This window comes from Pipra filicauda, unplaced genomic scaffold (genome assembly GCF_003945595.2).
Source record: "Pipra filicauda isolate LSUMZ 115617 unplaced genomic scaffold, ASM394559v2 scaffold1006_size39004_pilon, whole genome shotgun sequence".
In the NCBI taxonomy this organism is placed as follows: Eukaryota; Metazoa; Chordata; class Aves; order Passeriformes; family Pipridae; genus Pipra; species Pipra filicauda.
The window spans coordinates 28,030-39,005 of NW_024103437.1; the positions used below are offsets into that span (position 1 = coordinate 28,030).

At 51.8% G+C, this 10,976-nt stretch overlaps 1 protein-coding gene across 1 annotated transcript; it reads right to left on the reverse strand.

Moving 5' to 3' along the window:
* LOC113994833 (ankyrin repeat domain-containing protein 26-like) lies at window positions 1-10,969 on the reverse strand. The gene is made up of 15 exons (XM_039389420.1): window positions 10,961-10,969; window positions 10,166-10,256; window positions 9,773-9,909; window positions 9,509-9,602; window positions 8,762-9,043; window positions 8,268-8,503; window positions 6,462-6,594; window positions 4,979-5,260; window positions 4,052-4,287; window positions 3,151-3,375; window positions 2,038-2,684; window positions 1,711-1,877; window positions 1,211-1,356; window positions 849-1,099; window positions 1-730 (listed from the first exon to the last, which is right to left on the reverse strand). The coding sequence occupies exons 5-10, from the start codon at window positions 8,996-8,998 to the stop codon at window positions 3,174-3,176; spliced, it is 1,326 nt and encodes a 441-aa protein (XP_039245354.1). The 5' UTR covers window positions 8,999-9,043; window positions 9,509-9,602; window positions 9,773-9,909; window positions 10,166-10,256; window positions 10,961-10,969; the 3' UTR covers window positions 1-730; window positions 849-1,099; window positions 1,211-1,356; window positions 1,711-1,877; window positions 2,038-2,684; window positions 3,151-3,173.
* Window positions 10,970-10,976: the final 7 nt, after the last annotated feature.

Below are 10,976 nucleotides of genomic sequence, written 5' to 3' on the forward strand. Positions count from 1 at the left end.
TGCTCCCCCTGCTCCCACTGCCCCCAGTTTCACCTCCAACCCCTGTGCCTGCAGGGCCCAGGGTGGGGATGGAGACAAGGAGAGCCAGGGGAATTCAGGGCCTGCAGGGACGGTGGGGGGAGTAGGAGGGGACCCAAAGATGCTGAACTGGGGGGAACTGGGGAGCCCACGGGACTGGGATTGGGGTGTTGAAGGGGCCCTGTGTGGGATGCAGGGGAGGGGAAAGGAATTCAAGTGTAGGGACATGGGCACTGCAAGGGAGAGGCTTGGTGGGGACAGGAGGAGGATGATGGAGGAGGACAAAAACAAGGGCAATGGGAGATGGTTGGGAGTGGAGAGGGAGGCAAGGAATGGTCTTGGGAGGTACCAGGGCAGTGACCTGGATGAAAGGCAAAGGTCTGAGGGGAAGGATGGAAAGAAAAGCTTTGGGAATGATCAGTGGGAGGATGTTTGGGGACCCTGGGTAGGACACAGAGCAGATGCTGGGGAGGAGATGCCTGAGGGGACCAAAAAGGATGGGATGGGAGGCCCAAGAGGTGGGATTTGGGAGCACCATTAAAAGAAACAGGTGGGGGCCCTCCCAGCAATTGACAGTGGACCTCCCTTGTCAGGGATTGCTGAATGGCTTCCTGCCGTTGCATCTTTCATTTCTTATCAAAAATCACCCAAATAGTTTTCAAACAGTGCCTGCCAGAGGAGCTTGAAGGCACTCGTTCCATCAAAGCCATACCTGTAATTCAGGGGCATAAATAGAGAATGTAGATTTGTCTCTTAAGGTGCTGTCTCATTTCTACTAGATGTCAATTAGTACCATGTAAAACATGATCATTAAAATTAAAAACTCTTACCCTTCTATTTCCCTTTGAAAAATAATTCTGCTGTTAAAACTCTCACTTCTGTTTGATTGTTTAAAATCCAAATGAATGTGTGTACTAGTGGACACAGACAGGGCTCCCTCACAGAGAAGCCCATGAAGTATGGGCTGGATGAGCAGACAGCAGGCTGGTTGAAATCTGCTGGCTGGGGTGGTGATCAGGAGTGCAACATCCAGCTGGAGGCCAGTGATCAGCAATTCCTGGTGAACATCTTCCTTGATGATCTGGATGATGGGATATAGTGCTCAAGTTTAATGGAGCTGATGAGTTTACATTCCGACTGCAAGGAACATGTTTTCACATCTGAAGCAGGGGATGGGAAACCAGAGACTCACTGTGAACACCCAATGATTTCCAGAGCCTTTCCAGAGCACTTCATTCCAATCCAGGAATTTTGGATTAAAAAATCACGGTGCTCCTCCATTACTCTGGAAAGGGGACCCTGGTCTGTCGGGAGTGAGGACATTGCTGAATCTGAAAGCTGGAGAAGACAACAAGAAATGTGTGACCCTCCAGAGGATGAAAGCCCTGGATGAAGTTGTCAAGAAGTTCAGACCCAAAGCCTTTCGAGTTTTACGGTTGTGTCTAAACATTTACTGTAGTTTTTCCCTTGTTTGTCCCCTGAAATTGTTTGATGAAAAATCCCCTTGATGTCTGTATCCTTAGACCCCGCTCCCTGATTGGCCAAAGTTTGTTGCATTGCAGTATTTCCTTTTTGGCCACCCTTTCCCTAAAATGGATAAACCCTACCCCCTTTTTCCCTTATCCAGTTACACTTTGCATGCTGGGGTCCCATCTGGGGGGCCAGGAAGAGCTGTGCTTTGGTACCAATTACCTCTGCAGCTGCTCGTATGCCTTCATAGGCTGCTAAGATTTCCTTCTCCTCAGGGGTGGAATTGGCCTCAGAACCTCTGTAGCTTCGGCTCCAGAAACCCAGTGGTCGCCCTCACGTCTCACCAGGCACCTTTGGCCAGAGGCTCCAGGAGGGACCTTTATCTCCAGCTGCAGAGTAGAGCACATTCTTTACCTCTGGTCCTGTCCTGACTGCTCCAAGAGCCACGGCATGTGCAATCTCTTGCTTGATCTGCCTGAAAGCTTGTTGTTGTTCAGGACCCCACTGGAAATTGTTCTTTTCACGGGTCACAAAGTAAAGAGGGCTCACCATCTGGCTGTACTCTGGGATGTGCATCCTCCAGAAGCCAATGGCTCCCAGAAAAGCTTGGGTTTCTTTCTTGTTTGTGGGTGGAGCCATTGCTACAATCTTGTTGAGGACGTCTGTTGGTATCTGGTGTCGTCCATTTGCCATTTCAGCCCTAGGAACTGGATCTCTTGGGCAGGGCCCTTGACCTTACTCTTCTTGATGGCAAAACCAGCCTCGAGGAGAATCTGGATGATCTTCTGTCCTTTCTCGAAAACTTCTTCTGCTGTGTCCCCCCCACAATGATGTCATGGATGTACTGGATGGATGGATGGGGGTCACAGCATCTCGGTTCCTCCGATACTGTTGCCTGTGTACAGTTGTCGTGGCCGTTGGCACTTCTTGTCCCCAAAGCTCCAGCGATTCCTTTCGTACAACAAGGGGACCAATGCAGCACCACCTCTCCAATTTTAAGTAGCAGTTTCGCTGCCTTCACCACTAGGATCATTGTCACTGAGCAATGTAGGGATGGGTTAGAGCTGATCTTGGAGTCTTTGCTACCAAACCTTGAAGGCCACCATTAAGGAAACTGGCTACTAGGCCGTGGGTGTCGAAATTAAGGAAAGGAAGCAATTCATTCCATCCATCTGAACGGTCCCTCACAGGATGTCCTAGGACAGGCACAAAAACAGCAAGAATCAGGAAAAAAATTAGTAAAAAGGCCATTGTTATTATTTTTCTTTCTCCTTCTTCCTAAACAAAGCTATGTTTAGATAAACAAAATCCTTCTTGGCAGCTCTCCCAGGAGTGTCCCAAAACAATGGGGGATGTTGACAAAACAAACCTGCTCTTGGCAGCTTTCCCAGACAATGTTCCCACAACAAAACCAAAGGAACCAAAACAATCCCACTTCTGACACCAAAACCATCTGTAGCCAGTTGGAGTTGGCTTCCTGCCAAACCCCACAGACTACAGAAGATTACTACGTGTAAATTTAGGGTAGAACTTAGGTGGGAGGTTCCTGTGCCACAGAGCTCTTGCCCACAGTTTCTCTTGGAAAAGAATGGAGTTCCACAGCTCATTGCTTCCATTTCAACCTTTTTGGGCCTTTGACCACTCTGGAAAATCTGGACCAACCTGATGAGCAGAAGTCTTGGGCTTTACCACAGGTGTCTGGGTGGTGTTCTGAGAGCCAGACTTCTGCTCAGTCCCAAACTGATGCCAACATGTCCCAGGCCAGGTGAATCCAGAAGTGGACTTGCAGCCAGAAGTCCGCTGACAGCGCTGCTTGGGACCACAGATCTGCTTCTGTGGCGCTCCAAAAAGAGCTTGGTGTTGGCCACTGCAAGTCTCTCAGTAGCTCTGAAACATTCACAAGCACACACAGAGTCATCTTTGGCAGGAAGGCTTTCGCAAAGTTCCCCTCCACAGCCTTGGCTACTACTCGACTTCTAAAAGCCAAGGGCATGAAGAGCGTCCAAACCCAGCACATCCTTTGATCTGAGCTTGTTCACAGGGCCTGTTTCTAAGAAATCACACCAAGTGCAAGGAGCAGCCAGTGGCACCTCCAGAAGAACTCTGGGCCACCCTGGCCTTCTCAAGGAAAGCTCAACCCTCAGACCCGCTGCCAAAACAGAAGCCAAGAAAGAGCCGCCTTATTTTGGATTCACAGAATCCAACTCTCTTCTCCCAGAGGCCTCTCCTTATTCAAACAGGAAAGGGCACAAGATTCATCTTCTCTGTCACCCACAGGATGAGGAGAGTTGAGACTGGCAAAAAGACTGCCTGCTAAAACAACCTCAACTTGAAAAGACACCAATAATGCCAGAGTGGTGCTGCTGTGGGGTTACTGCTGGAACTCTAAAGAGAAAGGAAGACAGGTCTGAGGAAGGGAAGGCTCTGAAGGAACTTTCCCCACAAAGATGCCACGTTCTGCTTTCACACCTGATGCTGGCCAGATGCAGAAAAGGGATTTCCAAGGAAAATGCAGGAGGAAAAAGGAGTCTGTTCTTACCAGTCCAAAAAAGCAGGGACTTACCTTTCCAGTTTCTTGGTGAGGCTTTTTCTTCTTTGGGCTTCCACCAGATACAGCTCTTTGTACTTGTCCACTTCTGCCTGGGTGGATTCCTTTTGAAAAGGTCTTTCTGCTTGGTTGCTTTTTGTCCTTCCCAGTGCACGTTCCAGATCTCTAATTCTGTCTTCTAACTGTTTTTTCAGTGAGTCCACATGACTGCTTCTGATTTCTTCTAAGGTGTCCTGGTGGGCTGCCTGTGCCTGAAGGAGACAGTGCACCTTCAACCACCACAAGAAAAAGAGAGCTCTGCCCAGCACAAAATTGCACACACCCACTTTCAAGGGCCCAGCCTGACTCAGAGAGGCGGCTCTGCCTCCTCACTCCCAGCAGCAACCAAGGCAGAACCCAGGAGCTGCCAGGGCAAACAATTCTTTGCAGTGGGAAAGAAGCCCAAATGAGCACTCTGCTTCAAAGCTACTAATGAAGAGACACTGGGTCTGTAGGACAGGGCATGTCCAAAAGGATTCTTCAAAGACAAGAAGAGCTTCCACCTCCACCCTCTCCCTCCCATCCCTGGAATTTCAGTGACTCCTTTTCTGAGCACTTTCACCCCCTCCAAGGACAAAGCAGCACCTGTAGGTCTGGCCATGACAGCTGCAAGTTGCCAAACCCATCCAAGGATGAGCAGTGAGAAGCAGAGCAGCGCACAGAGATCCCCCCAAGCACTGCAAAGTGGGAATCTGCCTTGGGCAGCCTTTGCATTCAGGGACCTGCCACCACATTCCACACCCATGACAGCACTCCTGCCCAACCAGATTGCCTTCTGCCACTGCCTTCAGCAAAGACAGAAGCTAACCCACAGAACACAGGAGCAAAAGAAAAAGACCAAAAACCATGGCCACAAGAGAAGTTTACGTAGCACCTGTGGACACTGGGGAGAAATTCACTTACTTGCAAAAACTCATTGACTTCTTGGAGTTTTTGTCTTATTTCCTGGTCTGCTTGTTCTTCCACCTCTCTTTTGCACTGTTCGAGTTGGCTGCGATCCACCACGTTGGTCTCCAAATGATGGTGGAGTTTTGCCAGCTCTTCTTGCAGCTGGCATTTGTCCAGGGCCAGGTTCTCGCACTCCCCACGCAGGGCAGACAGCTCTTCTTGCAAAGCCTGATTTTTGGCCTCCAGCTGCGTGCACTGTTCACGTTCCCTGTCCAACTGCTGGGAAAGTTCAGCAACCTGCAGACAGAAAATAAAAAAAGGAACTCAGCGTGGTGTAAAGGCAGTGAATTCCTGGAAAACCTCAAAAGGGGGTGCCCAGGGAGACTTTATTCATCATCTGCTGGCTCAGGACTAGACACAAAGTGCAACCAGGCTTTTCTTTTCCAGCAAGAACAGCTTTCCCATCATTTTTCATAGGATTCCTCAGCTTCCCAGCCTTTTGGAGTTCCTCATGCAAAAATGCTCCAAGCTTCTGGACTCCAAAGGAATGACTGCAAAGGCAGGAAGCCATTCTACAGGGATGCCTTCAAACCCAAGCGTGGCTCTGACAGACGCCGCTTCAGCAACGGATCCGAGTGACGAGCGGAGAAGGGATGAGAGGTTCTGTGCCACTGCTGCACAGGCACAGCAGCCTCAAAAGCACTGCTGGGAACAGTCCTTCGGGCTCCCCGCCACAGGATGGGCTGAAACAGCTCCCCGTGAGCAAGAAGGGACAGATTTTCCCCTGGGAGGCCCCTGTCCTCCTTGGGCCCTGGGCAGCAACAACACTGTGGAGAAAAGCCAAACCTCAAGGGCCTCCTGCTCAGCTCGTGCCTGAGACAGGGCTCAGGGGCTGATGGTGCCCTGCCAGTGACAGCGCTGTTCCTCCCCTCTCTGCCAGGGCAGCAATTCATCTGGCACACCCAGAGGACGCTGTCACAGCCTCCCTCCAGCTGCAGCCAGGCCTGAGCTGGGCCCCACTGCTCTCAGCCCATGCACGTGATGTCCTGCCAGGACGGCAGACCTGCCCATCCCTCAGGCCCAGCCGGGGGATCTGCACTCTTGGCTGACCCCGCTCACTCTCACAGGACCTGTTCTGCTCTTCTTGCTCAGGGCCTGTGGGACGGCTCCCTGGCCCGGGAGCTCACGCACCCTGCCAGGCTGGCTGCCACTCCTGGCTTGCCCCTCCTCTGCAGGACAGCCTGGCCTCCATCAGCCCTTACACCTACTGCTTTGCCCTCAACATTTGCATCTTTCCCCAGAAGGAGAACTACCCCGGATTAGTTCGAGTCATCTCCCACTGGAACAGCAGGAGGAGCATTAAGAAAAGCCCATCACATCCAAAATGCAGCCAAGGGAATAAAAACATCCACATGACAAGAAATAGAGGGAAAGCATCTCCCAGCTTTCAAAAGAAGGAACACCACAACCAAAGAGCCCCACCCCGAGCGCAGCTCACCTCTTTTTGGAATCTATCAACTTCCTTGACCTTTTCAGAATATCTCTTCTTCATTTCTTCCAGCTGGGACTGACTTCCTTTCTCTTCATTAACCCGGAGTTTCCTGCTCTCTATCCTCAGAAGCTTTTCCAGCCTGCACAGCAAATCAGTGAAGAAAACCATGAAACACAGGAAGAACCAGCCTTTCCCCCACAGTCTCACAGAAACAGCACAGACAGCATCCAAGCCTAGAATGGCTTGGCTTGGCAGGGACCTTAAAGATCATCCAGTTCCAAGCTTCCTGCTCTGGGCAGGGACACCTTCCACCAGACCAGCTTGTTCACAACTCCATCCAACCCGGCCTTGAACACTTCCAGCCATGGGGCATCCACAGCTTCTCTGGGCAACCGGTTGCAGTTCCTCACCACCCTCACAGCAACCAATTTCTTCCCAGGATCAAATCTAAACCTATTCTCTTTCCGTTTGAAGCTATTCCCCCTTGTCCTCTCACTACCTGCTCTTTTAAATGCACTCTCTTCATCCTTCTTGTGGGCTCCCTTCACACCCCAAAAGGCCACAGTTAGGTCACCCCAAGGCCTCCTCTTTTCCAGGCTGAAGGGTTGCAATTGTCCCAGCCTTTCCTCCTAGCAGAGGTGCTCCATCTTTCCAAGCACCTTGGTGGCCTCCTCTGGACTCAGTCCAACAGCTGGAGGTCCTTGCTGTGCTGAGGAGCCCAGAGCTGGATGCAGCCCTCCAGCTGGGCTCTCCCAGGGGCAGAGCAGAGAGGCAGAATGCCCTCCCTCCACCCGCTGGCCACGCTGCCTTGGACGCAGCCCAGGACACAATTGGCTCTCTGGGCTGCGAGCGCACATCGCCGGCTCATGTCCGGCCTCTCCTCCAGCCCAAGGGCTTCTCGGCAGGGCTGCTCTGCCCCTCTTCATCCCCCAGCCTGCACTGATACAGGGGCTGCCCTGAGCCACGGCCAGCATCTTGCACTGGCTCTGGTTAAACCATCAGCAGATTGCCATGGGCCCACTTCTCCAGCTGGTCCAGGGCCCTCTGGATGGCATCAGCTGTGTCAACCACACCCCTCAGCTTGGTGGCAGCTGCAAATTTGCTGAGGGCGCACTCCATCCCTTCCTCTGGATCATTAGTGAAGACATTAAAGAACACTGGGCCCAGTCCAGACCCCTCAGGGACACCACTCGGCACTGATGGCCCTCAGCACTCTGAGCCATTGATCACCACCTCTGCATGGCACTGTTCACCCAATTTCTTCTCCATCTAACAGTCCACGCATCCAATCCATCTCTCTCCACTTTGGAGAGAAGGATGTTGTGGGGGACTGTGTCAAAGGCTTTCCAGAATGACAGGGAGATGACATGGGTAGCCCTTGTCCACTGAGGCAGTCACTCCATCTTAGAAGGCCACCAGGTTGGTCAAGCAGGACTTGCCCTTGGGGAAGCTGTGCTGGTGCTTCCAATCACCTCCCTGTCATCCACGTGCCTTGACAGAGCTTCTAGAAGGATCTTTTCCATCACCTCCCCAGGCACAGAGGGCAGGCTGACAGGTTGGCAGTTCCCAGGACCCTCCTTTCTACCCCTTTCAAAGATGGGCACAGTGGGTTTCCCTTTGTCCCCTCACCTGGGACTTCCCCTGACTGCCACGACTTTTCAAATATCAAGGAGAGGGTCTTGGCAACTCCATCAGACCCTGTTGGCCAATGGAGGGCAATAATGCTGGCCAGATGGAGAAGATGGATTTCCAAGGAAAATGCAGGAAGAAAAAGGAGTCTCTTATTACCACTCCAAACAAGCACGGACTCACCTTTCCAGTTTCTTGGCAAGGCATCTTCTGGTTTTCACTTCCTCCACATACAGCTCTTTGTACATCCCCATCTCTCCCTGTGTTGCTTCTTTACGAGAAGCACTCTCTTCTTGGGTGGTTTTGATCCTCTCCAATTCACTTTCAAGATTTCTAATCCTTTCTTCCAACTGGATTCTCATGGAATCACAATGAATGTCTCCAGTTTGTCCTAGTGGGGCCTGGTGGGCTGCCTGTGCCTGAAGGAGACAGTGCACCTTCAACCACCACAAGAAAAAGAGAGCTCTGCCCAGCACAAAATTGCACACACCCACTTTCAAGGGCCCAGCCTGACTCAGAGAGGCGGCTCTGCCTCCTCACTCCCAGCAGCAACCAAGGCAGAACCCAGGAGCTGCCAGGGCAAACAATTCTTTGCAGTGGGAAAGAAGCCCAAATGAGCACTCTGCTTCAAAGCTACTAATGAAGAGCCTGTGGACACTGGGGAGAAATTCACTTACTTGCAAAACGAGGCTGACCTCTTGTAGCTTTGGACTTCTTTCCTGGTCAGCTCCTTCTGCCACCTCTCCTGTACATTGTTCTCTTTGGCTGCAATCCAGCACCAAAGTCTCCAAATGATGGTGGTGTTTTGTCACCTCTTCTTGCAGCTGACATTTGCTCTTCTCCAGTTGTTCACACTTCCCAAGCAGAGTGGACAGCTCTTCTTGCAAAGCCTGGTTTAGGGCCTCGAGCTGCATGCCTGTTCCAGGCTCCACGTCCAGCTGCTGGGAAAGTTCACCACCCTGTGCACAGAGAAATAAAAGAAAAGGAAACTCAGCGTGATCTAAAGGCAGTGAATTCTGGGAAAACCTCTCAAGGGGGTGGCCATGGCAACTGTATTTATCATCTACTGGAAACCAGCCTAGGAAACACTTGAAAGATTCCCCGACAGAAAGAAGAAACTTTACACCTACTTAAGAATTTGGGAGACACTTCTGGCAACAATACTTCTGGGTCCCTTGGAGCTCATGATGAAACTCCTCATTTAGAATCTAAGAATTCCTCCAGTGTCCAGCACACCAAATACCCTCAGGGCTTTTGTAGCAGCTGGGGAAAGGACCAGGCTGCTTTCTGAGCAGCCTCTGCTGAGGAGAAGGCAGAAACTGAGCTCCCCAGGCTCTCCAGGAAAACTTCATCTGATAATTGCCCCACAGAAATAGGCAACTAGGCTCAAGAGTCACAAGAAGGGAAATTTAGCACCAGCTTACTGAGGCAGAGGCTTGCAGGGCTCTCGGAAGGGCTTCAATGCTCTCGCTTGGCTGCTGGACAGTGGCTTCCAATCTGCTGTTCTCACTTGCAAAGCTTAAGAAGAAATACAGCTCTTATGACCAGAAAATCCAATGCCAGACAAACTGTGCTAAGGAACAGAAGCCACAGCAGAAGTGTCCTTCAAAATCCCAATGACTCCCCCCCTGTTTCCACCCAATCCCCCAAAGCCACAGACCCCTCGCTTCACTGGGTTCCTCTCTTACTCTTGCGCGTCTTCTTCCAGGAGGTCCTGCAGTTCCTGGGAGGAAGTTATTGCCTCTCTTTTCTTGGCATCCAAGGCACTCTTCAAGTCAGGAACACAATGCTCAGACTGAAGATGCTTTTCTTCCTCCTCCTGCAGCTGTAAAACCACGGGAAGAATCCACAGTTGTCAGGGGAGCTTTTCCAGAGAGGAGCCAGCTGCTGCTGAAGAACTCAGGTGCTGCATGTCTGTGTGCATCCCCTCTGCCCAAAGAACTGAAATCCATTCAAGTCCCTTCAAAGCTTCACTTCTGCTCCCCAAGGAACACACTGAACACTGTTTTGTCCGTTTTCAGGATGGATAGGAAGCAACAGGCACCCCCAGGTTTCTCGCTGTGGGGACAGGCTTTCCATACCTCCGCGTCAGCCCTGTCCAGCTCCTCCTGCAAGCGCAGATTATCTTCCTCCAGGTGAGCCTCATGGCTTCCAGGAACCACAAGAGCACTCCTAAAGCATGCAAAATTTCATCGGAAACGTGTCTGACCCTGCATCAGTTTTCCCCTGCTTGCTCCCAAAACAGCTCTTCCCCCCTTTCCTACAAGCTCCATGAAAGCAAAGCCAAGTCCATGGAAGCACTGGAGAATTTCTCTTACAAGGGGCCTCCCTAAAGCAGCCTCAGCTACCAGCTCAGGCCATGCTGTTCAGGGTTCCTTGCACTGCTCTTCAAAGTCCCCCCACATGCGGCTGCACAAACTCCCAGGGTAAGCCCTTCGACCCCCTGACCATCTCCATGGCAGGAAGTTTTCTCCTTCTGTGCTCGGAGCCCCTCGTGTCCCCTGGGACAGTGTTGCTTCTCTTTCCCCCAACGCTTCCCTTCAGAGCACTGAACGCCCCAACTCTGCCGTGCCTTAAACCCCCCTGGCCTGCAGAGCAGCCACGCTGCTGAGCTACTGGCAAGTTTCCCCGGGGCTCTGGCTCTGGGTGGGGGAGGGCACCACAGACAAGGCTTTCTTGCAGACCTCAGCGGGCAAAGGACGAGAGCCCCTGAGGTACGAGAGCAGCCAAGGGCAGACCTGCATTTACCAGTCCCATGGGGAACTGCTTCCACGGGGCTGCTCCTTCTTTTGCCCAGCTCATTGCCACGCCCCTCGTCTGGGTCACACTTGCAGACTACCCAGAACACCCGGGGGCTGTTTTGACAAAGCCCTCACCTTTCCCCCTGGGCTT